This window comes from Periplaneta americana, chromosome 9, assembly GCF_040183065.1.
Source record: "Periplaneta americana isolate PAMFEO1 chromosome 9, P.americana_PAMFEO1_priV1, whole genome shotgun sequence".
Lineage (NCBI taxonomy): Eukaryota > Metazoa > Arthropoda > Insecta > Blattodea > Blattidae > Periplaneta > Periplaneta americana.
Genome location: NC_091125.1, coordinates 40894327 through 40921361, shown reverse-complemented (window position 1 = coordinate 40921361; position 27035 = coordinate 40894327). Strand labels below are relative to the sequence as shown.

Genomic DNA, 27035 nt, shown 5'->3' with positions numbered 1-27035 from the left:
AGTGATAGATAGATTTATGAATAAATGTGTAATATTTAAATTTCTGATTGGAATGGAGAATGGTACATACAGAAAATACAGGGTGATGTGTGGGAATGGGAGATTTTGAATTAATTAGCGCAAAGTCATACTTGAATTTGGTAAGACTGTGATACCGCCATACTGTTTCTTAGGCAATGGCTGCGTTCAGCCGGGACAGCACTGAGGTAGCGCTGAAATAGCGACAGCATTGAACGCCTTGCTGATCGACAGTGCTGAAATAGCGGCCGCCATTTTTCGTAGCAAAATTTTTTCACTGCAAGTCTGCTGCAAGCCAGCGAAAGTGGAGGGGGTAGGCAACAACCAATGGTGTCTTATATTCCGGAGTAGACGGAACAATGGCGTCTTTCTTTGTAAACACAGCAGACATTTTGCAATCTGGTCGTTCAGCAACTCACAGCTGCTGTAACTCAGCAAAAATGAATAGCTGAATTAGTGCTGTCTCGGCTGAATGCAGCCCATGCTATTTCAGTTGCCATGAGGCAGTGGATGGGACAGCATCGTGCATTCGCAGTAAATAAATTATTGTTGGTGAAGCTGCACGTCATTTTCAACTTCAGCATTATGATCCGGTTCTGTCAGGCCATGATGTGAAGACGTGGGTTGAAAGATTTGAATCAACAGGTACTACCCTGAGCAAGAAGCGTTCAGGACCAAGAAAAAGTGTTGAATGCCAGAGACAGTTCAACCCTTACCAACTTCAAGTATGACTTTGCGTTAATTGATTCAAAATCTCTTGTTCCCGCGCACCACCCTATACAATAGCATAAATTATGGGACAGAGGAAATTATCAAATGATTGATGATAGATTGATGGAATGGATAAAAAAGATTGACAAATAGGATAAATGTAACGAAGATAGAAATACCCTCATGACACTGGCAAACACTAACTCGGTTCATCTGAGGTGAGTACCAGGACATGCAGGGATTCACGGAAACGAGAGGGCGGATGAGGCTGCTAAAGATGGAGCTGAGACCCCATTTATAGGACCAGAACCTGTGTTGGGACTATCTTCAAGACCAATTAAGCAGGTCATCAGGGATTGGGCTCACAGACGACATATTAGTTACTGGAACTCAATTAAGGGCTGTAATCACAGCAAGGCCCTTATCAAAGGTCTTGCAAGGACAAAATCGAATGACCTGCTGAGACTTAGCAAAAAGCAGCTCTCTTGGGCAACAGGATTTCTTACAGGACACTGTGCCCTGAAGAAAAACTTATACAGGATGGGACTTATTACTGACCCACTGTGTATAAGATGTTCACAAGGAGATGAGTCAGTAACTCATCTGCTGTGCATTTGTAATGCGCTTGCGCAACAAAGATCTCTCTTCTTTGGGAATCACTTTCCAAAACTTGAAGAGATCTCAAAGGTCCCAGTCCAAAGTTTGATACAGTTCATCAAGAACTTGAAACTTTTGGACTGAAAGGGATAAAAGACAGGGATGCGCAATAGATCTTATAGGTCGCAGTGCTTGGGCCGGAAGGAACACCCCTGTTAAATATAATCTAATCTAATCTAACGAAGATAGAATGAATTAAATTGATATAATACAGATAGGTGTTCTAATGTATATATAGAGAGAATAAATAAATGAACAGACAGAGCAAGTAGATGGATTTGATAAAGGAAAATAATGGGCGAGAAGAATGATTGGTTGGATGGACTGGTGAAGAACTGTCCATTCTATTCTAAATATCTACATATTCCTCTTTATTCACAGAAGAAACACCACCATCACCAGTGAGCCCAACAGCAGGAGGAAACAATAGTGTGTCCCGCAAGAAGAGTCTGAGTTGGCAGCAGCCTAGCTCATCAGAGCCCACTGCATCTTGCAGTAAGGACCAACGTCGCTTCAAACAGCAGGCAGTGAGCTGCAATGAGCACTCAGAAGACGAGGTCACTGCAGAGACAAGTCTGCTGCCCCGGCAAGATGAGCAGCCAACTGAGGAGAAGGTGGGTTTCCATCACAGTCAGTAAATGTCACAACTTCAATTGAACCTTTCTAAATAACCAACGATTATATCATGCAACAGTGACCACTTGAACAGAGGGCTACTGAATTTTTAAAGAATTATTACTGATATAAAGCACTGATGATTAAATAAAATGTCATCTACAACTGGATAGTTTAAGAAACTTACATGCTTCATGCTGGCACATTTTTCTTGCGTGAAATATTCTTATATCCTCATAGAATTCATAAACAAGGTCATTAAATAACACACACACGCACGCAAACACACACACACACACAAACGCATACATATACAGTGCTGCTGTTTTATTTCCTTACTGCTAAGTTGTTAAATGGCTCTTTCACTGTCTGCAGCTGTATTACCAGCTTCTGTCACGTGGACTGCAAAATAGTCGCAAAAGTTCTCTTACCACTAATCATTATGTTAAAAATGAAATGCATACTCTATTGCTTTATTTAAAAACGTTCTACTCAAAACATAAATTTGTTTAGGATTTCCTGGGTCAAAGCATGTCGCCTTCTTCTACACTTTTTGTCTTGTGCAGTTCCAGTTTCTCTAAATTTTCTAACAAGAATATGCACTGTAAAGATTGTTTGTTGAAAGATGAGTTTATAATTATGAAGATTTACAAAGGAAAGAAATTGAAAGTTGTTCGTGGTTCATTTCTTAAAGACAGTTCCAGAAAAAAAAATGATCCACCTGAATTTTCGAAGTTCCAGATTCAATGCATTGCGCATGCTCAGTGCTCCAAAGCAGTAGTACACACGATATCGCTTTGGCAGTTATTGAAATTCATTTTACGTCTATTGTTGTTGTAACCCAAACGGCTTTTGTAAAGATGCGATGAAAATTGGTCTTTTCTTAATAGTAGATGTAGGCTATATTTATAAATCGTGCAGTAAAATAGAATGATGATAAACAAAATTAACTTGCATAATTAATTTAAAAACTCTTTCCTCAACAGTATCCGAACCCTGAACTTTGTAGTCTACAATTAAGCACTCATGCATAAAATTATCAGAATGCTTGCTATATATTGTCATAATCATAATCACGGTTCTTGTACTGTATCATGTTTATTTAATAATTACTCTTGGACATTAATTTGATCTTATTTTCAGATTAATCTCGTGCTTTTTGCATTAGTTGTGAAATACCTTCCTGTAATACTGTATTCAAATAATACTGGGTTGAAGACTGTTGTTAAATCGTTGTGGTGTGAATCATGTTCTATAATGAGCTTCACGAGTCTGGCCATTTTTTGTTTCTGGGACTGTATTACTTGACTGACAACTATATCTTACTGATGACCCATTTGGTATAATGAAACTAATATTTGTGTTTGTATTACAGGGTGGTGACCTCACACTGCATTCTATATTGAACCACATCGCTTATGTCAACCGTGCAGCTCTTCCGCATCAGTCTAACATGACTGCCTCCGCCCCCACCAGCAGAAAAAGTCAGGTGCAAAGGGTTCTTAATGCCACCTACCTCACTGCTTTGCTGGGTTTAGTGCTGTGTCTGGCTGATATGGGACGGTTGTGTGGTCCATATGGACTTATGGCTCCTACCAATTCTACTGTAAGTAGAAAACATATGCAAGGTAATAATAAGTGCACGTAAATATTCAACTGAGAAGCTTCCATCTTATCATTTGTTCTACAAAAATTACAGTAGTACAAGAAAGTGCAAATTACGATGTAGAAGTAACACCAAAGAATGAACTACCTAAGCACTTCCTTTTTTTTAACTAGACGAACTAGGACGACAATGTAATCTCAAAATATAGACTAGGAAAAAATCGTGATCCATTAACAAAATTTCGCTTCCACTAAAAAAATAATATTTGAAGATAAACTCATAGAACAAATTTAGTTTGGTCGTTTAGATTCAAATGTAAGTTTTTACGACGTTGATAAGGATGCAGAAGACAACATAAATGTCAATCAATGTGTGAGAGAATAGAAGTAAAAGAACAGACGAAGTAATATAAAAATACAGTCCTGCAACAAATGGTCATTCTTATCCTTATAAAGGAGTCAATCAAGGATAATTAAAAAAAAAACAATCAGGAAAAGGTCAAACAAGGTATGAGAACAAACGAGAAGAAAATGCTACATTTATCATGAATGACAAGATAGATAAATACAGAAATGCCCGGAGACAAAGCACAAACAGAATGAGATGTGAAAGAATAATAACAATCAAGAGAAAACCGAAAGACGGAAAGAACATCCAGATGTTGAACATCCAAGAGAAAGTTGGAGCTGAATAGGCATTTTTTCCTAATCTTAGAGATATATGATGAGCTACTCAATGAAATTATAGATGAAATGATACATTTAATTGTTCCATTTGGAATCGAAAATCGTCAACATTGATGAAAACAGAAAATTCATCTTCTGATTGTTGTATTGACAATTGTATTATGTTGCTTCTTCTTATTGGATATCATAAAGTACACATTTCAGTAGTAAAATATATCACTTTGAACAATTGGAAACAAGCTGTCATGGTGATCTAATGGCTAGAGTGCTGAACTTACAATCCTGTGGACCCGAGTTCGATACCCAGTTTACTCCTGATTTATAACTTGTGTTGGGCAATCTCGTGGTCAGGTAACACAAGATTTTCTCTGGGAGCTCTGATTCTCAACAAATCTCCATTATCATCTCATCTCATCGTGGATGTAGCATAGATCACCCTCCTATGGCGCACCCTGGGTAACGACTCTGTCCATAAATTGGTTTGCACCTACACAAGGAGCTTCATATGGTGAATGACAGACAATCAAGTATCCGCCATTAGTTAAAAAAAGAAACAACTGGAGACAACCGAGTCTATTCTTTGAAGTTCCATTGAAAATCCTACTTTTATCAAGTGGCCTTAATAATATGATCATCCACTGTAATCTGTACAAAGCTATGAAGTATATATACACTTTCATTTAAAAAGTAGATAAAATTGCTGACAAGAATGAAATGGATTTTCAGTCTGGAGAGATTATGACACAATTAAGAACCCAATGATTCCAACACAAAAACAGATTTTCGAACAGACAATATGAGTAAAGCTGGTATCTTCTGTTCACAGCGCAGCAACAGTTCATCAAAAGAAGATGTGATGGGGTTACGTCCCTGGCCATGGTTCTGCTTCCAGACTCTATGTCGAGCACTGGAATTTGCAATGGGCTGTGCAATGGCGAACATCACCAAGCAGCCTGTCAACAGCAGACACCAGTACCTGCAGCAGCAGTATGCCTACTCTTTGCGTCTCAAGCAGCATCGCGAGTCACTCTACATCTGAACTCAAGGCCTGCAAAGCAGCGTCTCTCATTCCAAGTACGGACACTTCCATTTCCAGAAAGTCTCCAATTAAATACCTTTCTGGTGAAGTGACTCTCCTCCACTTGTGCCAGGGATAAAAAAGCAAGCAGCTCTGTATATCTTCAACATATACAGTAATCGGAGGAAAATAATCTCGAAATTCTTTACTCTAACTTTCCTCTACGAACTCGTCTTCGTTTTCATTGCGTCCTCCAGCAAACGCAGATTTCCTCATTAACTCCATCACGAAAAAGTTAATTTGTGTACCAGGAAGTTCTTTACAAATACCTCTGGCAGCTGTCTCTTCTCCTACAGCCATGAGCTTCTGTCAAATTAGATCATGATCGAAAGAGTTAAATGTATGTACGTACCTGTTTTTGAAGTAACGCTCAAAATGGTGGCTTGTGTTTTCTAATTGAAGTAGCACTCGCCTGTTGAGCTAAATAGCACAATGACTTTCGAAGACTAGTCTTTAATTGAGCACAAATTTCGTCGAACTTTTCTTCTTTTTTCGTATTTTTTATGATATACAGTATATCCAGTTTCATGAAATTTTGCCACTAATCAGTATACTGGCTGCTTACAATTGATTTTCAAAATATGACTGCATGACTTTGGTCGGATTGTATTTGTTTGGTCTTCCGAAGAGTATTATTATCTGCCCAACATATGTTGATGCTACATCCAATGAGCAGGATAAGAGAAAAAGAGGTCTCAGCCGAGGATACAGTACATATTACTAAACTCTGTGACATTTGTAAAGAATTTCCACGTATTATTTAATTCTTTGACACAGCATAATATCATTAAGTTCAAATTTCTTTTTGTAAGTCATAAAGAAAGAGATTAAGGGTACTATGGATTTTATCTTCTATAAGGCCTTATATCAAAATGGCCTGCAGATTAATTGAAAGCAATGCCGCCAGTGCATTTAGCCAACAATCCAATCTTGAATGAGAATGCGTACAGTTCTAACTTCCTCCTTTTAAGCCCTTCTAAATAACTTGGTGCAAAGAGAATATTCTCTTGCATTTAGGTGATAATTTATAATTTCCTTTTTAATTTTTACATTATAAGGTGCATTGAAAATAATATGATGTTATAGCCTAAAAACTCTATTCTTGTAATTATTATGAAAATGTTTTATACACTTCTGAGTTTTATCCAGCATATCCAAAATGAGGTTCTTAACATGATTTTCAATCTAAATAAATATGATTGATTTTTTATATCGAAAATTAGTTGATATTTTAAAGGTGTCCTTTTAAAAATAAACATACTAGCATAAATATATACATATCTCACAGTTACTTCACAAAAAAATAATTAAATAAAAGTTATTTTTATCATATCTCTAAATTTTACAAATTGAAACATTGGTTAATAATAATAATAATAATAATAATAATAATAATAATAATAATAATAATAATAATAATAATAATAATACTCGTACTTACTTATTCCATGGCACTACAATTCTCGTAGAAACTTGGCCTCCCACATAAATTATTCCTAACTCCTCCATCTTGCTCTTTTATTCACCATCGTTTAACTCTGAGCTTTTTAAAGTCACATTCATCCCCATTCATCCATCTTGCACATGACTTTCCTCTACTTCTTCTTCCTCCTGGTTTTTCTTCTAACGCCTTTTTCAACACTCGAGTATCTGGCCTTTGTAGACATGATCCAGCCATTTCAGTCGTCTAATTTTTATAATAGTAACCAGATTGGTTTCTTTATAAAGAAATAATAATAGTAGCAATAATAATACTGATAATAATAATAATAATACTTTTTTCGAATAATATAAAATTAAGAACAAAACATAGATAAGTTTCTATTAAAGTTTAGAATGCAAATTCTTATAAACAAGTAAGCCAAAAATTATGGTTCAAGGACATGAAAACAAGTTTTTACTTTTATCACGCGTGTAATTATATTTGTTATATTAAAAAATGCTATTGAATTTGTTGTTTCTTGAGGAAAGAGCTTTATTGCTTATGATTTTGGATAGCTATGTCTGTAAAAATTTAGAATCCACTACCATAACATCTATTATTATTTTTTAAATATAACTCTGAATGCCTACAAATCCAGCTCAATTCCCCTAAGGAAGTGGAGAGTAAAGCAGAGAATGAATTACTTGTTTTGTGTTTGCTTCGCATGGTATTGTGCCATGAAGAAGACATGATTAGGATATGTGTAGTGTCTTAAGAACAAATCAAGTTCACAATTATCATAATCATCTTTATATAGTTAGAAATATTTTTAATCAATTAATCAATCAATCAATCAATGAATACAGCAGGATATGCCTTCAAAAATAGTTAATACTATACCGATACGCATATACCGCATAATCTTGAATTTTGCAACAGAATTTTAAAAAGTTAAAGACATTGATTGGCACATCAATATTTTATGTAAAATTGAATATACACAAAGAATTCAAGATCCATTTCTTTCGGAAACTACAATTTCCTTTAACAGTACTCAGAAATTTGAATATTTGGCATAGGTTTTAAATGTATGTAGATGACTGCACTGTGAAAGATGGTTTTGGGTTCCCTATTATTTCTAATATTATTACACGCACATACAATAATATTATAAAATATTGTAAAACACACACGTTTGCAATGAGTTTAATGGGTAAGGTCTGATGAAATTTATTTTGAAAATGTGTAACTTTCCATATATTTTCGCAGATAAGACGATAGTTGAATCATTAAAAAATACCGTATCCACAAAACCGGAAGTCATTTTATATGGCAGGTGCAAAAAAAGAAACCTTAAAATTCTACAAAAAAACGATTATAAAATATAACAAATCACAATTGTTGTCCAAGGCAAAGATCTCATCAAGTACGTCCTGACTTCACTGTTGACAGCATCATCATATGGGTTTCATTCTGAATGTGGCAAGTCGGTTTCTCGTCAGTATTCCACAACACATCGTCCTCTGTGCCATCCATAGTATTAGAAATTCCTCACTTCTGAAGGAGTTTCTCACGGTTTCAACTTCCACTTTATTCCATGACGATTGATAGTCTGAGGGTCGTCTTAAAGGATAGATATAAGCTTAAACCATAATATTGTACTCGAAATTTATACCTCGTCTTATCTGAAGATCACCTTATCTGCGGAAATATAAGTAAATCATAATTATTACACTAGTGATACTATTAACTATTTTTTTTTGTAATCTCAGTCAATTCTATATTTTAACTGAAAACTGTTTATTACGCATTCAGTCTCAGATTCGAAGATTTTTAAAACGAGTTTTATGATTAAATTTGTTATGAGAAACTGAAAGTTAAAAATTATTTCACAATTCTTCTAAAGGCTTGCTTTCAATTACATTACGATAACGTTCATAATATACATGTGGGAAAGTATATACAATCTGAACAGATTTTTTATGGGTCTCGATGCATAATTTTGTGTGTATACAAGAAAATAGGCTTTGCTGTACACATGCTTGTAGTTTTCAGATTTTTCTCTGAATTTTTTTATTCAAAATAGTACAACAATGGAGATATGTGTTCACATGCTGACTGAAACATATCACTTGCCTAGGAAACTGGACACTCCAAACAAAATCAAATGTATCATATTTCGTAGTTTTTTCCCTAAACATTTATAATTTGGTGTTCACATGCACTGTGAAATGAATCTTCATATTTCAAACGTCATATAAAGCAGACTGGGCTATATGTTGAGAGACGCTGCTCTCGGCATTAACTTTCCTGGAAAAAGGGAGTCAATTTTTTAAGGCCTCAAACTTTTCAACATGTCTGTTTCCTCTTTCAAACTTTGAGCTCTTGGGCTTCGACTTCTCAATCTTCAGGCATAGGAAGAAGCAATCTTTTCCATGTAAAAGAAAGCACCAATATCAGTAATATGGGAAAATCATATATTACTATGTGCAGGAAAGACTGATGGCTTAGTACTTACCACTACTTTTCAGGCTCTCGGTTCGTTTCATGCTCTCTAGTTTCTTCCATATTCCAGGCAATAATTCTAATCTGAAAATTTTGAACAAAATATCAGTAGGGTTTAAAATATGCTTAATTACTGAGATAATATGAAGCATTCTGGATAGTAACAGTTACCTTGCGACTGACTCACTTATTGAGTTCAGCAGTGATATCTGGTATGTTACACAAGTGTGCAAGTTCACATCAGAAAGTTTTTAAAGGAGAATTGTTTTAAGAAAGACTGTGTGTAGTACTAAGTCTAGAAACTCTTAACAATTGTAACAAATTCAGGCAAATTTTCAGGCATAGATACAGTACTGATGATTAAGAAATTGGCAACATGTTTCGTTTTCAAAAATTTTGAGACCATGTTAAGTTTAAAATGATAAGGTGATTAGGAACTAAGCAAATTGAAGAAATCCCATGTATACGAAGAGTCATAAAGAATAACTAGATTCAAGGTCCCAACCTATTTCTCTCAATACTAAATTACACAAAATATCAGCAAATGAGTATCATTTAAATTGCAAGTTACGGCTTCTAGGAGAAACAGCTTGGCATAGTTACCTACATTACAGATTGTTCGTGAATATCAGCATACACAATTCATTTTACGCAACCAAGGCAACCAAGCCTCAGGGCAGCAAATGTTGTTTCCATGCCTGAATGAAATTCAGACACCAAAGCGACACCAGACATGAAAGAGGGAACACCAACAGTTTAATAAACCTTTCCAAACATATCTGTGGGACGGCAACCACCCATTACAAAATTTTTATCAGCATGGTAGGAAGGTGATCACAGTTGAAGCCTACCATTCAATTTGCCTTACAAATGTCTATCTACAGAAATGAAAACAATAATCGTACAAGACTAAAATAATTAAACAAGTAGCTTTGTTCTCTAGTGCGTTGTGTATTTTTAGAAAAATTACTCAAGGACTTGGAAGGCTGATTTTTTAAAGCCTGCCAACATTTTTAACAAAAAAATCCAATATGGCCTCAAATGTTTTAATGTTAATTGTGCGTGCATGTACCTGTCCATCATCATTATGGGTGTCAAGTTGTAGGGTTTGATACTCTTATGTAGCTACTTGTGTAATTCTTTTACAGAAAGAATTTGTTTACATGAAATTAGTGCATTGCCTTCTCAAGAAACCACTCTCTCCATTAGAAAGCTGAATGATAGCCGAGGGACAGATACATTAAGAGGAAGATATATTTTTCTATGTAAATTTTATGGTCATCCAGATTTAGTTACATAGAAGGTGTTTAGTAAACCAATTGGTATGAGAGTCTAAATACAGTATACTCTATTTTTCACTCATAAGAAGAATTACTAACAACTATCAGTCTGAAAACATTACACGAGACTAAAAAACCTCATGAAGCTTCTAGATCCCTCCACAACTTGACACCCACATGTAGGCCTTGGATGATGGTGTCCAGGGAATATAAATTCATGTTTTTAACCGGACCTGGTACAGGATGCCGCCACTAGCTCCAACATGCGTGTTCACATGTAGCTGGTACAATCAATGGCTGTGTTTGATAAACTGCTGACAAGGACACTGCTGTCAAGGTGATGTCCTCCCGACATGCAGGAGTCCTTTTAGCTTAGCTGTTAGTGACCCTCACAGAGTATAGGGTGCGAGGCACCCCATCAAAGTGCCCCTTACTGTTGTTATAGCTTTATGGGTACTGTTGCTTTAGTTGTGCCAAATTTGTGACAACCCCGTCCCAACAAGTGAGATGTTTGTTTTGTACATAGCAACACATATTAATTGTGCACTGTGACCAATATATTTTTAAGATTGTCACTCACTTGTAGCTCGGGAGCCACATTCCATCAGCTGTGGTTTCAATGCATTTCATTATATAAACTTAGTGCCAACTTTAGAGGTGCCTATTTAACATGTTTTGTTAGTCATACAAACACAAAGAATTACAACACACATAAATATAATCCAGTAAAAAGAGCTGCGTCTGCATGGGCATCATATCAACTCTTTAATTTCACTTTCACAAGCTATCTCTGGCTGAGATTTTTTATTTTTATTTCAAAGCCAAATGAACTTGAACTTTTAATAGCAGATAAATGTTGAATTACAGGTCAGGCAGAGGCAATGGATATTTCTCTGTCCTCCAGAACTGCTTTGGGCCACATTGTTTCTTATCTACTGAGTACCTAAGTGTTTTCCTGGAAAATTTTGTCAGAATATGATGGTAAATCTAATATCCTTATTGGGTCAATGCTAATAAAATATGAAAATTTTACTTTTCTGTTCCCCATGCATTTTCACAACGTGTACTTATCTGTATCTCTTTGAAAGTACCTATTTGAAATAAAACATGTCACCCAAAACTTTTATACAATCATTTTAAGGAGTAGAGTACATCTTTAAGAGTAAAAAAAATAACATTTTTCAATTTATTTTTTCTTTGTAGAATATAATATTCTCCTTTTGTGGTTAAAGAAATTCTTAAATATCTCTAAGAGTCCGAGATATGCCCTTCAACTTCAGCACATATCACTTCATTTGTCCCTTTAAATTTACTATTTGTTGCTGTTTTTCGGAATTGTACATTTGTTTTTCCTGATAACTCCAACTGTTGCTTGTGTATTCTTTATATTTTCACAACATAAAAATACAGAGTGTCTCAAATTGAAACACTACCTCAACAATGAAATCAGACAGATAAAAGTTTTTGCGATTTTGTATTTCTTAAGCCCGTACATGTTCAAAATGGCACCCTTCTGCCACAGTGCAATCTCAACAATGATGTGGAACAGAGCAACACACCAACTGGATTGTTGCTAATGGAATAGCATGTTCAATCTGCTCTCTCAGTTCCTCCACTGTTTGTGGTTTTCTGGTCCTTTAAAGCTCCCCAAAGGCAGAAGTCTGAAGGGGTTAAATCCGGAGAGTGAGGCAGAAACTCCGTAGCACTCCCTCTCCGTCCTATCCATCTCTGATTGAATGTGTAATTGAGAAAATTCCTCACATTGACATGAAAGTTAGCTGGAGCCAAGTCCTGTTGAAAGTAATACTCATCTTCATGGTTTCCAACATTTGTAGGTAAGATGCACCTGAGAAGAAGTAAGGCCCAATCATCCTTCTGGAAGACAGATTACGTCATATTGCTACTCCTGGTAGATTTGCAGCCTTCTCTTCAAAGATGTTTGGATTTTCGTTAGTCCAGTATACATAATTATGTCGGTTAATTGTGCCATCAAGTTTAATTGTGGCTTCATCTAAACAAACAATTAAACTTGAAAATTTTCCCTTTCGTCACACATATCAACGAACCACTCACAAAACTGCAGTCTCCTAACTGGGTCATTGTCCTCATTTAGTGCATGGAGAAGTCTTTGAATGTAAGGCTTCCATTTTTGGGCCCCAAAAATTCTATGAACACTGGATTTTTCGATACAAATCTCACGAGAACATTGCCTTACAAACTTCTTTGGGGACTGTGCAAAAGCCTGCATCACTGCATCAACACTTGTGTTGTCGGTGGAAGTTCTCTTTCTTCCGATCTTACACTGTTCCATCAACTTCAATCTTGTCTCGAATTCTTGTGATTTGTGAACCTTGTTGATGGTGGTGTTCCAAATTCAACTCTCCTACATCGTTGAACCTTAGCGACATTCTCCTCTTTGCAATAACATTTCAGTACCTATTTACGTTGATGATTGAACAATAACCGCACTACTGCCATGTTTGTTTATGATACCTTGAACAGACAAACGCATTTCTATGTTTTCCACCGTCTTCTGAATCATAAACCGCAAAAACTGTTTACCTTTCTGATTTCATTGTTGAGATATAGTGTTTCAAAGAGTGTATACATTAATTTGAGACACTCTGTATAATCTTAGCTCTAGCATCTGTGTGTGTGCGTGCACAAAATGGACCATGTAAATGTTAAAGTAATAAATAAATAATAACTAACAATGCATTCTATAAAAACTGAAGATAAGTAAAAGATTTTATTTTGTTGTTCATGCAGTTATTTCAAACATTTTAAAGTAAAATTCATTTAAAAATACACAGATTTGTTCAAAATATCAGGGAAATGCATAACAATTGCAGAATTTTCTTCCTGCATTTTGGAAATGAATTACAATTATTTCAAAATAATAAAAATGCACAGTACAGCAGAAAGAATTTATTACAAGTGTACCAAATTTTATTTCACTAAGACTGAAAGATGCTGAGATACAAATGTTTTAATTATATTTAATTTATATATTGGAAAACTGTACTTTCCCCCTTAAGTCTGTCAAAAAAGTCTTGAACTAATTTAAAGTTTCTAAATTTTATGATTGTTAAAACAACTATTTTGAAGAACTAAGTATCTCTTTTCTTTTTCATCCAAATTCATTACATAAGATAGCACAAATATATTGTGATTCTGAAAATTTGGGCTGTGTTCAATATGAATGTTTCACTTTTACTTTTTACGTAGTGATAATTTTATTATTCAAATTAATGTAACAGAATCTGATTCATGTTCAAACACACCTAATTCAACAATTAACTTAAAAATTCAATAGTTGTGTGGAACATATCAAGTAAGCTTACAAATCAATAAAGTAATAGTAAATTAAGTTATGTGAAACAGTTGAATTGTATCACTAACAAAACTCAAAGGCTGCTCAAAGTAGCAATTCCATGAGACCACAGATGCATGTTTTTCCCGAGATTATGTTTCTGTTCTATATGCAAGATGTACATCAGCTCTTGTAACTGAAAATACAATGTGTTAACTGTAACTTTCTTGTTTAATTGGTTCTTAATTTTTAAGCAACAGACCTTTTCACCACATAGTCCATAATATGAAGCCCATCTTATTTCCTCTACAATCAACTTTTCCCTTTCAGCTTATAATTAATACGTGAAGAATAAGAAAAGAAATGAAAAGTGTAAAGACAATGGCACTGATACATCCGAAATCTTGAATGTATATCTGACATATTTTAAACTTCATGTACCAGTACACACAAAGATAAAGGTTAAAATGCGTCATTATATAATCTACACAAATAGTTTCTCAACTTACGAGGTTACTCCTGCTAGAATGTCTTGTAGTCTTTTACAGAAACATTTTCCCTACTCGCCGAAAATAATTTTTTCCACTTCAGTAACAGTAATTCTTCTAACCACCGCTATTTGAACTGGTACAGTAGTGGCAAAAAAAACTGGACTGACCCTTGTAGCTGATTTCAGAGCCTTGTTCACTCCAGAGCCATGATAGACTGGTAAGTAAGACTTTCGTGGTTCGAATCCTGCCTGGGAAGGAAACTTTCTTTTGTTCCTTATTCAAATTTTTTCCCATTACTTCTCGATTCCAGTGATATTGTACTACTTAATTAACTTATTATTCCCAGAACATGAATTTTACCAACTTATTTTCTAATGGCTTTCGAAATGGGCTCCGTCAGCAGTCGAAACTACAACAATTTCAATAGATTACTTGTTATCTCGTGAATGTGGGCGTGCATGCAGTGACTCATTTCGGGAACTTTGGTCCGGTTTTTTTTTTGCCACTACTGTACATGCAGAAAATTCTTATTATTTTCTTATTTGTTACTTAAGTATTGTTCCAGATTGTCAATATAAACTTCTCAAGTGCAATTGCAATTCAATACTCGAATACACCATATTTCAAACTTGTGGTAACATTTTCATATGATTATTTTAAGTAAGCATTAATGATACAATAACTTGGTTTATATAATTTAAGAAACTCTCAAAGTTTTTATTAGCACGATATAAACACTCAATGTAAGAATCCCTTGTTACATGGCATACATCACCACGATAACTAAATTCTTGCCACTCTCCAACAATCTCTGTTTATGGATGCAATCACAGCAATGATACACTGAAAAGTCCATCTTGTTTTCAATGTCCATTCCCATCTCAAAGGTCATCCTGTTCCCAACACACGGTGCAATGACAGTCCGACTTCTTCAAGGTCTTGGGATATAGTGGCACATAAACTGGATCCTTCACATACCTCCAAAAAAAGAAGTCATATGGTATCAAGTCTGGTCTCCAGGAAGACCAAGAACAGGTCAAATCAGCAGTGGTAGCACATCCCATCCCATTATGAGGTCATTGTTATTAAACTTATTTTGCTGCAAAACGCCAAATTATTTAGGTTTCAGATTTGCCATTTTTCAACACTGTCTCTCATGGCAACAGAAATATGAAACACGTTTTCTGAAACTTAGAACTTGAAACTTTGAAAGGTTGACTATTAAAGATGTATATTATCATCCCACTAAAATGGTTAACGTCGGCAAGTCTGAAAGTTACTGTTGACTGTATCTCAAACAAACAGTTGCGGATTTCCTTCGCAACAATCGCTGATTGTTTTATTATTGTTTAGTCATCCAATATGAGACACACTTCTAACGTGAAGATAAGACTTGATTGTTACCTCAACCTCTCTCTTCACTGATCCAAAAGACAATGTCTGTATAATGACAAAAGATCTCGAATTGAACTAGAAATACAGCAATTCCGGTAATAGATATTGCAACCTTACACTAATTGGAGCAGTGAGTAAGAAACGCAGGAGTAAAATAACAAACATGCAGTGAGCGGTGTAAGCTTAAGTATCAAAGGGTTGCCAACCTTAACAGTTTGAGTGGGATAACACCAATAATTTCTCATTAACACTTAACAATAACGATATAAAAGTGTCACTATAATTTTGAAACACAGTGTATTTTCTCTGAAGTGGAATTCATGGTAGATAAAGACGAGCTTGCTGATAGGTTTACACAGGGAACTCTCGTTTCCCCTACTGACACTCCACCTCTCTATTAATCATCATGTGGTATGATGTAGTTTGCCTCCCATGGTGCACCGAGGGCAACACTTACAGAGGCAAAAAGTAGATTTTCAGCATGTCACTTATAGATGGGGATTCTTGAATGAATAATAGGAAGACAAATACCCATAATTAGAAAGAAACATAATTATATATTTTCTCTTTCTTTCTCTGCACCATTATTTGAAGAGTGCAGGAGAAGAAAGATCAGTTCACATATAGTAGTTGCAACAAAAATGAATTTTTTCTTTTCGAGAACTATTAACTAAAAGTATAAAATCCTAACTTAAATTTTACATAGGATACATGTAGGGAATTTTAAATACAATTTATTTTAATATATGTTATTTATTTATACATAACAGTTTAAAAATAATTAGTATGCATAATGTCAAAATAGCACTGCAAATATAATAAAGTTCTTAAAAAAAACTACTGAAAGAAAGGATGAGTGTCCTTAGATTTATGCATTTTGCAACAGTTCAGTTCCTTTATCATGTAGTCAATAATATTTCTCTTCATAGCTCTTTTTTTTTTAACCATCATTCAAAAGAGTCAGTGAACTCAATTAGATAAATTCTCATTTTACTTAACACACATTCTTTATAATCTGCAAAAGCATTATATTTAGCCTTTTATGAATTGTGCAGTTAAAAATAATTAATTTTGAACAAATTTACATGAAATAGCTATTTGTATATTCTGATTATTTCTAATATTATTTTAACGTGAAATGTTTAAGATATCTTGTATGTATGTATATGCGAGTATTCTTTTTTACAATTGACACTGTCTCTCGCTTTCTAGTCTTCAGCCTCTTCTATCCAAGCAATCTTTATATGTTAGCCCTCTGGATGTCATCACATCTTCAATATCTCTTTTCCATGAGTGTCTAGGTCTTCCTTGTTTTCTTCTGTTGGATGGTGTCCACTCCCATACTATCCTTGGCCATCTCTCATTCTTCATCCTTTTACAGATGGCCAAACCAATTTAACCTTTTAACCTCGATTGTTTGAATTAATGTGGACATCTATTCGTGAAAAATGCGTTACCAATTCTGTAATACTCTATCCGTAACAGAAGCATGCCAATGCAACCCATAACACACCATTGCTTATTAAAAGCAGTGGGCTGATACAGCCCACAGCATATCACTACTGGATAAATAAATGAAGTCTGAATATCATCATGTATGTTTTACATTCTAGATATTACTAATAGTTTGAACAGTGAATGCTGCATTTATTTTCTTGTACTGATTATGATATTCATTTGAAGTTCAAGTTAATTTTTTTATGATTATGCAAAGATCATTCTTATCAAGCAATGACACAATTATTTGAGAAATCACACAACCACCATCTTAAATATTCCATGCAATTATTCTACGAATCTCTTGCCATCTTTTTCTACTCAAGAAAATCGGCATTTAAACGTGATGTAAACTGGATAAACGACTTATCTCCTATCCAGATGTCAACAACTTTGGCTATGGATGGGTACATCTCACACGCTTGTTACACACACAGTGCAGTATCAGTGACTCAACAAACCACAAACTCTTTTTGTAAAATATTAAATATAAGCAGTTAAACATCATTTACTCACCAAAATGAGATTCTGAAACTGTCTGCCATCTTGTTCCAACAATTTTTGGCACCTGATCAAGAAACAATGTATCACTCACTCATTCCTTTGAGGAATGGAAGTGATATTTACCAGTGCATTGTTCTACGCCATCTTTATGTTTCTTATTTATAAAACTAGCACTGCACTAATCGCAAGTTGCTTCACAGTGTAATTAGAGTTCATGAAACTAGTACTATCTGCTTCTTTACTATAGTCACCAATATTGATGGCAGTAAAACAAGAATTTGAATTTATAATCGCTAAAAGCACCATGGAGAAGAATACCATTAGTTTACGAAAATAATTTTGTCCATTATGTCCAGGATTTCGTATTCGAACATGTTTTCTGTCTACACCAATATAGGTTTGAAAATTCGTTCTCTTGTAAAACAGTTCTCCATTTTTCACCGAAATTCATTAGATTGAGGTATTTTTATTGGCTGCAGTATTTTTCACAAATATGTGCAGGTTTCTCTAATAATTATTTATGCTGCTGTAGTATATCCCACCAAAAATTCTTGAGAAAGTGTATTGAAATACATTATTTAAAAATAATGTTACGTATTTGATTTTTGTAATACATTCATTTTCTGAGCTCGTTTTTCAGTGTGACCCCACATATTGCACTTAGGCCCACACATCATGCAACTTCAATGAAGCCACCACTTCTTGCAGGAAAGCCACTGAATCCAATCAACCACTTCATTTGATATAATTTTCAAGACACTCAATGCAGTAGTCACTATATAATTTTGTTTCATGTGCTGACACACCATATTTTCTTTGAAACAGTCTCGAGTTGAAGAATTTGACACTGAGTTTCCTGGAACTGGGAGTCTTTCAGCGATGGTGTTTCCATTTTTACCTTCACCTGTAATGAGGCCTGCCAATTGTTTTCTTTTATTCATGGCAACAGATATTGGTGAGAGGACTTATTTCATGGATGTATTTGGAAGGAGTTGCTGAACTTGCCATTTTGGCACTTGAGGAGAGATTACAAAATATTATCCTGTTATCATTAGTACTTGTAGATGGTCAAGTTTCCTTTTCCTTTAGATTTTCTGGAGAGGCACATAAAGGAAGTCTTATAGCTGTGTTGTTGATTGATGCATAATAAATACTGAAGAAATGCTCTGGAACTGTCTGGATTGAATGGATACACAGCTGTAACCCGAAATCCAAACATACCTATCTGTTGCTACCAACAGAACATTTGACCATGCTTTCCCAATGAACAGTCTGGCTTGCAGGCATGTTACTTTCCGATCTTTGTTATAAACCATACAAAGTTGAGCTTCTCTCTTCCAGTAATCTTTGAGGAGTTTGAAAAATGAGTGATCAAGAGATTGAAGTATGTCTTGGGAGGCAAAGGATTGTGGTTACATTGTCCTCAGCATATTCTAGCATTTTATATTATCTAAATGTGCTGAATTTCCATTCAAAATTAACACAGTTTTGCCAGGATTCTTCCTTGGAATAAAATGTTCCTTCAGCACTTCATAAACAATTCTTATGAAACATAGGACGGCTTTGGATTCCTAAAAACCCTTGTTCCTGTTGGGAAACCATTGGAAGTCCCTCCTCATTGCAAAATGCTATGACCATGTCACTTCCATACTTCTCGCTTTTTTTTTTTTTTTTTTTTTTTTTGGAATCACTCTTTCTGGTACATTAATTTATTGGACACCATTCTCGTCCACTTTATAGATGTTCCATGGCTTTCCTACAAATTGCTTTCACACTGCTTGTCTTCTTGTCTCAGCATACCTCTTCCGAGAGATGACCCTTCTGACTGCCTGACAGGTAACAGGGTTTCGTTCTAGGAAGGGTTTCAGCCATTGGATGTTTCTTGAAGACTGTCGGATTTTCGCTATGGGTTGTTCTCGAAGGAATTCCATAACGCATGATGCTTCAATAATTTCAATTTCCTCAAAAAGCAGCAGTGGGATTGAAGGAGTCTCTAAGATCATGTTGACTAATATCTGTTCGTGAATTGTTCCCTTTAAACATAATTTTAGACACACCTTAATATTCTGACAGACCTCAACTTTGGACACACCATGAAAATGTCCCTGCAGCAAATTTTAAACACTCCTTAAATTGTTTGTATGCATCTGAAGTCAGATTAGTGGAATATGTAGCTAATCGGCGATGCATGCATTGGAGGGGGAAAGGAACTGGCCACCCTACCCCATTATCTTCTGGCCTAGTTGCCTCATGAGTGATGCCTTATTGGTGTTACTTATGAGGTTCAAACCTGTCTTCGGACAGTTGACTAGACAACCTTAAAATTTTGATGGACCTCAACTTTGGATACTTCTTGAAAATACATGATCCTCTATTATATAATAATTATACTTTAATATACTTATTCAATTAAAATTCCAATAAATGCAGCAAGAACACTAATAATAATTACTTGTGTTCGGTAATATCACTCTTAAATACTCTCCCACAAACAGGTGGGGCATCTCTCCTAAACACCTTATGTATTTAAGGGTAACTGCAATGGACAATTACTTTATTTTTTATTCTTAAGATAAGAGTACAATGCATGTACTTACAAAATATATTCGATGAAGTGAGATATAAATAGCCATTTTTCAAATTATGAATAATGAAAAGTGCTCAATATTAGAACAATGGCTGCGAAGAACTGCACTTATATTTTCTGTTCACTTTTCACACACAAAAAGACAGCCACAAAGAATTCACTGCCTGTTCTTCGAGGGTCATACACGACTCAAGGTCTAGTCCTTGGTGTTGTAATAAGAAGAAAAGGAGAGTCGGGCGACATCCGAGAATTACCTTACTGTGGTTGTTATTGGGTTCCTTGGTTTGATGCAGGTGTTTTGGTGCATAGACTGCAGTGGAAAATGTTTGATCTTCTGCAAATGCCAAATGCAAAATTCTGTGACTGTCTGTTACTAAAGGTTCTGTAGGAATTAACACTTTGATCTCTCGGCCATTTACTCACAGTGTGCATGGTCCCAGGAAAACTAACCAGTTGGATGTTTTGTTCATCTGTAGAAACAAGCATAACTCTGGAGCTTCTTCATATTTACTTACATACCTTGCCACAGCAGTCTTTGAAACATTAACACTATCCTGTCTGAGTTAAATTCAATAGACTCTCAATAACTGACTGCAGCATGGCAAATATTTTTTCTCTATGCTGTCAGGTCTGGAAGGATAATGGTAATATTAGTTGTCATGATCTCAACAGATCCATCCGTTACCTGGAGTATTGTTCATTGAAAACCAGGGCATTTGTGCCTTGAATATTATTTCTGAGACAGTGGGTATGATTCCAGAATATCCGGAATATAACTGCATCAAAATTAGAGAAGAATCAGAATTACAGAAACAATAAAATTGGAAACAGAATGTTCACCTAATATAAGACAGATACCAGAAAATAATGCTTCAATACCACCCTAAAGGAAAAAGATGATAGGCAGATTACTGAGAAGATTGGCAGATGATGTTAATCTGGCTTTCAAAACAGACCACTAATGGTGTAAATTCGTGAAGAATAATGATTGTGATGATGAACAAGAAATATACTCACATGTTTCAAAGATATCCTGAGTGTAAAATGCCATCAAAATTATGTGCTGTAAAATTATTCAGAAAGTGGCAAGAAACTATTTTTTTTTAGTTTTACATAATAGGATGTCTTGTGCTAAGAGTTTCTTTAAGAAACCTTAAGAAGATGCACGTGGGATTACAACTAAGATCTAAAATGTCAAGGTACCATCCATCTCATGGAATCAGAATTTCTCAAACTTGGCTTAAAAGTTTGAAGTTCTAACCATGTAAAGTTTCTGTTGCTCACAACTTGTAACCTTCTAGTTTTAATGCAAGAATTTATTACGTAATAATTGGATGCTTCAGTCTGTTCATGATGGAATTGTCGATTCATCACCCATTTTGGTAATACAGTGCTCAAAAAGATTATTGCATATTGCTGTAATTGCTAACAAAATTGTTACAATTGTTTTTGTTTTCAAAAATTAGCAGCGTAAACAGTACAGAACTGCTTTTTGGTCATGAGAAAAGAAAACGAACATTAATTTGAAACAAAAATAAAGACATTTCCTTTGAGCGTTGAAACACTCGTTCCTGTTAAACACACTTCAGGAATCTATTGGTCCTCACATTTGCAGGTACCTCTATACACGGTGTAGTACGCTTTCAATTAACCTATCCAGCACTTCTTGTGGGATATTGTCCCATTCCGCAACAGCAGCCTGGGAGACATCTTGTAAAGTCTGTGGTGGGTTTGGACAGTTGTAGAGGGCGCTCTTCAGGATGGCCCAGGCATTTTCAATGCAGTTCAGGTCTGAGGAATATGGAGGTTATTCCATTCGACTGATTCTGTGTTGCTCCAGGAATGTGTTCACGATGTGATGTCGATGGAGTCATGCATTATCTTCCATCAGTGTGAATTCCTCTCCATAATGCTCAGCAAATGGAGTTATGATGGGTTCTAGGATGTCATCTCGATACTTCTGAGCAGTCAGTGTCCCTCGAACTGACACAAGGGGTGACCTACGTCCATACATTATTCCCCACCAAAACATGACAGATCCTGGTTGATAGTGGCATTCTCTGATAAAGTTGGGGTGAAGACATCCTTGTTCCCCCACACACGAATGTCATTGTTGTCAGGGTGGAGACTGAACGTGCCTCATCACAAAAGAGAGTTTTGCCCATTGTTGCCTCGTCCATAAAGAGTGGTTTCTTACCCAGGCAACACAAGCCCCCTTTCCTGCTCGATTTAGAGACGTTGCCTTATGAGGTCTTCTGGCTTGTAATCCAATCTCATGAAGTCTATTTCGGACCATATGGGTTGAAACTTGTACCCCTGTAGCTGCCTGTGGTCCTTGCCACAAATAGGTAGCATTGTAAATTGAGTTTCTGCATGCCATAATTGCAGATATCTGTCTTGCCTTTGCTTGGTCGATCTGCAAGAGATCTTGCCTCCAGAAACTTGTGCAATCGCTTTGACCCACATGTAGAAGTGCAGCTATGTACACCTGTCGCATTCCCTGCTGCATTAGATTATTCTTAGTCTGTTATTGTGCAAAATTGTTGTTCCAGTCATTTTGAAACGAAACAAACCATAAACTGAAGCAGACTGCAAGTATTGTTTACTGACATTTGAAGTTCAACTTCAATTGGAAGCATACTACACTCTGTTGTTAGAAATGTGAACTGTCATTACATTCACAACACGACATTGTATTTACCAAATAACATACTGTACATCTTGGTTATTTCATCCTATGTCTACGTTTCAGCAATATGCAATAATACTTTTGAGCACTGCAGACATGATTTCATTTAAGCAATGGTGTACATTCCCAAAATTCAATATTTTGGGCAACTGAAAACCCCTATGCTTTACATGAAATTCCAATGTATGATCAAAAAGTTAGTGTGAGGTGCACGTTAGTGATCTAGTTATTGGCCCAATATCTCATGATGAGACAATACACAGTAGAACATCTATTATCCAAACTAACTGGGACCAGCTACAGTTCGAAAATTTTATTGAACAACCAAAGTGCATAACATTGGAAAGTTTCCATATTTTGTTTTATTTGGCTGACAGATGCACTGTCACTAGACAAGAATTCTCCTTCAATCTGCACATGCAAGAATTATGGAACATAGATTGAATTGATTCAGCAATATATATTTCTTTTAAATGAATAATTATAAGACATTTCACGGAGATGGTTGTGACCAAGTCTTTGGAATTTAACCGAATTCTGTGTTTTTTTCTTCCTTGTACGGAAGAGGGACCCAAACACTTGCACTGCAGCCTGAGGCTTATTGTGCTTACCACTCCTATTCTGTGAATGATTGGGTAGCCAAACAGCATGTTCTTGTACAAGTACAGCATGCTGCACCATGAACTTAACCCAGGCTATGGTATGGATGATGACAATGATATGTGAATTAATGATGGCGAAATGAGTCCAAGGTCCAATGCCAAAAGTTATCCAGCAATTGTGCTTCAATTGGTTGAGGGTAAACCCCGGAAAAAACCCCAACCAGGTAACTTGTCTCAACCAGGATTCGAACCTGGGCCCACTCATTTCACAGTCAGACGCGCTGACATTACTCCACAGCGGTGGACGAGAATTCTGTGTTAATTCTCGTGAAAATAAACAAAATTGCTCCAGTGGCAGATGGTTGTTAAGAGATGTAAGCAGAAACAAATGGACAAGAAAATCTACATACAGTAAAATCCCTCATATCTGATACCCAAATAACCGGCAATACCAAAACAGCAGCACTTTTGGCTACGCAAAAAAAACATGTGAAAGGGAAGAGTCAGATGAAGATGTGATGGTTTTCGTGGATCACACATGCCGCATATTGTTTACTCTTTACATTGTTCATGTGTGAAAACATGACAGGAAACCCTGTTATGCCCCTGGAGTAGATCGCATAGCATTGGTAAGCTGTCACTTAGGCCTTGCAAACAATGCGCAGTAACAATATTTTTAAATTTACCACTTGAACTCACCCATTTCGAAAGGGTGTTGGATGAGTCTAAATAGGAAAGTGTGAAATTTTCAATTATGCTGTAGCGCATAAAAGTTTTATCCGAATAATAGATAGTATATATAAACAAGCAGACATAAGAGATATGTTAAAGAGGTTCAAATCATAGAGCGCTACTTCATATTACGACATTCGGTACACTGCTCTTTACATCACATGGCCGCCATTTAAAATAGTCATAAGGTTACGGAAAACTTTTATATTTTTTAAGCTATTATGTATTACAGTATTACAATAATTATGAACTGATGAATGTACATTACTGTATTCGGTACTACAAATAAACAATGTACATATTTCAAAACTTTATTTTTAAATACCTATACGAAAATTACTAAATTTCAACTTCGAAAAAAATGTTTGTGCAATACAGTGTGTCTTTACATAACCTATAAGCGTATTTTCCAATTATCCAACAATATCAGTTATCCAACACTGGCTTTGTCCCACAATTGCCGGCTACGAGGATTTCTACTGTATAAAACTCTGTAAATATAATACATAAATTAACAACTCATAAATAAACAATATAAAAATATTACTAATTCAACCCAAAACTATAAAATACTCCATCTGGGTGAATAAGAGATTTTTTTCAGGTTATTTTACGAGTTTTATCAACAGCTTAGGTTATTTAGCATCTGAATGAGATGAAGGTGATAATGCCGGTGAAATGAGTCTGGGGTCCAGCACCGAAAGTTACCCAGCATTTGCTCATATTGGGTTGAGGGAAAACCCCGGAAAAAACCTCAACCAGGTAACTTGCCCTGACCAGGAATCGAACTCGGGTCACCTGGTTTCACGGCCAGATGCACTAACCGTTACTCCATAGGTGTGGACATAAAAGATTACTGTCCTATCTTTTATAATAGTAACCTAAGAATATCACAACTTGTTATAACCTGCTGTCTTGTCTGTCATCAAGCATGTGTGAAGTTTCATTTACTCATATGAGAAAAGTGTTGCTCATTGCATGCATAAAAAGGCAGTATTACGTAAGAAGAGAACCTAATCCGTTCTTATTACCATTACTTACTTACTTACAAATGGCTTTTAAGGAACCCGAAGGTTCATTGCCGCCCTCACATAAGCCCGCCATCGGTCCCTATCCTGTGCAAGATTAATCCAGTCTCTATCATCATATCCCACTGCCCTCAAATCCATTTTAATATTATCTTCCCATCTACGTCTCGGCCTCCCTAAAGGTCTTTTTCCCTCCGGTCTCCCAACTAACACACTATATGCATTTCTGGATTTGCCCATACGTGCTACATGCCCTGCCCATCTCAAACATCTGGATTTAATGTTTCTAATTATGTCAGGTGAAGAATACAATGCGTGCAGTTCTGTGTTGTGTAACTTTCTCCATTCTCCTGTAACTTCATCCCGCTTAGCCCCAAATATTTTCCTAAGCACCTCATTCTCAAACACCCTTAACCTATGTTCCTCTCTCAGAGTAAGAGTCCAAGTTTCACAACCATACAGAAGAACCGGTAATATAACTGTTTTATAAATTCTAACTTTAAGATTTTTGGACAGCAGACTGGATGATAAGAGCTTCTCAACCGAATAATAACACGCATTTCCCATATTTATTCTGCGTTTAATTTCCTCCCGAGTGTCATTTATATTTGTTACTGTTGCTCCAAGATATTTGAATTTTTCCACCTCTTCGAAGGATAAATCTCCAATTTTTATATTTCCATTTCGTACAATATTCCCGTCACGAGACATAATCATATACTTTGTCTTTTCGGGATTTACTTCCAAACCGATCGCTTTACTTGCTTCAAGTAAAATTTCCGTGTTTTCCCTAATAGTTTGTGTATTTTCTCCTAACATATTCACGTCATCCGCATAAACAAGAAGCTGATGTAATCCGTTCAATTCCAAACCCTCTCTGTTATCCTGAACTTTCCTAATGGCATATTCTAAAGCGAAGTTAAAAAGTAAAGGTGATAGTGCATCTCCCTGCTTTAGCCTGCAGTGAATTGGAAAAGCATCAGATAGAAACTGACCTATACGGACTCTGCTGTATGTTTCACTGAGACACATTTTAATTAATCGAACTAGTTTCTTGGGAATACCAAATTCAATAAGAATATCATATTACCATTAATAAAAAAAATATGTACAGCTTATAAATCAAGTCAAATAGAGCATGGTAACATAAATAACGTTCTATTTCCTTTATGTAATTATTTTTTGCATGAGACTCGCTATGAACATGTTATCAAGAGGCAATGGTCTGAAGATGTAAGAGGTCATGAAAGAAGCTGAGAGAATTATTCCAAGTCATTATCAGTCTATCTGCAACATTAAAATACAACTTTGTTAACACATCTCCTTAAAATCCTGAAATTGCTATTAAGAACTTAAGGAAATGAACATAATAATTAACTGAAACGTTTTTTATGATGCACACTTTTCACTTACGTGTTTTGTCCAATTTACGAATTTCAAAGGCTGATCTTCTGAATAGCAAATTCATGTCTCTTGGGTACTCAGCAAGAGCTGACACTATAGCAACTCAATTCAATAATTTTATTCTGAATGAAAAATCAATTTATCAGAACATAGCAACTATATGCATATTCACAAGACAATAAAAATAAATATAATTCTGTCTGTGAGCACCCAC

General features: G+C 35.6%; 1 protein-coding gene across 2 annotated transcripts in view; it reads left to right on the top strand.

Annotated features, from left to right (window-relative positions):
* LOC138705856 (uncharacterized) overlaps positions 1-14114 on the top strand; it is a 46082-nt gene extending 31968 nt beyond the window's left edge. For both annotated transcript variants that reach the window (XM_069834538.1, XM_069834539.1), the window contains 3 exons: positions 1768-2000; positions 3377-3607; positions 5120-14114. In XM_069834538.1, the coding sequence (XP_069690639.1) occupies positions 1768-2000; positions 3377-3607; positions 5120-5332 (677 nt within the window). In that variant the 3' untranslated portion in view covers positions 5333-14114. The remainder of the gene's footprint in view (positions 1-1767; positions 2001-3376; positions 3608-5119) is intronic.
* The last annotated feature ends 12921 nt before the right edge of the window (positions 14115-27035 follow it).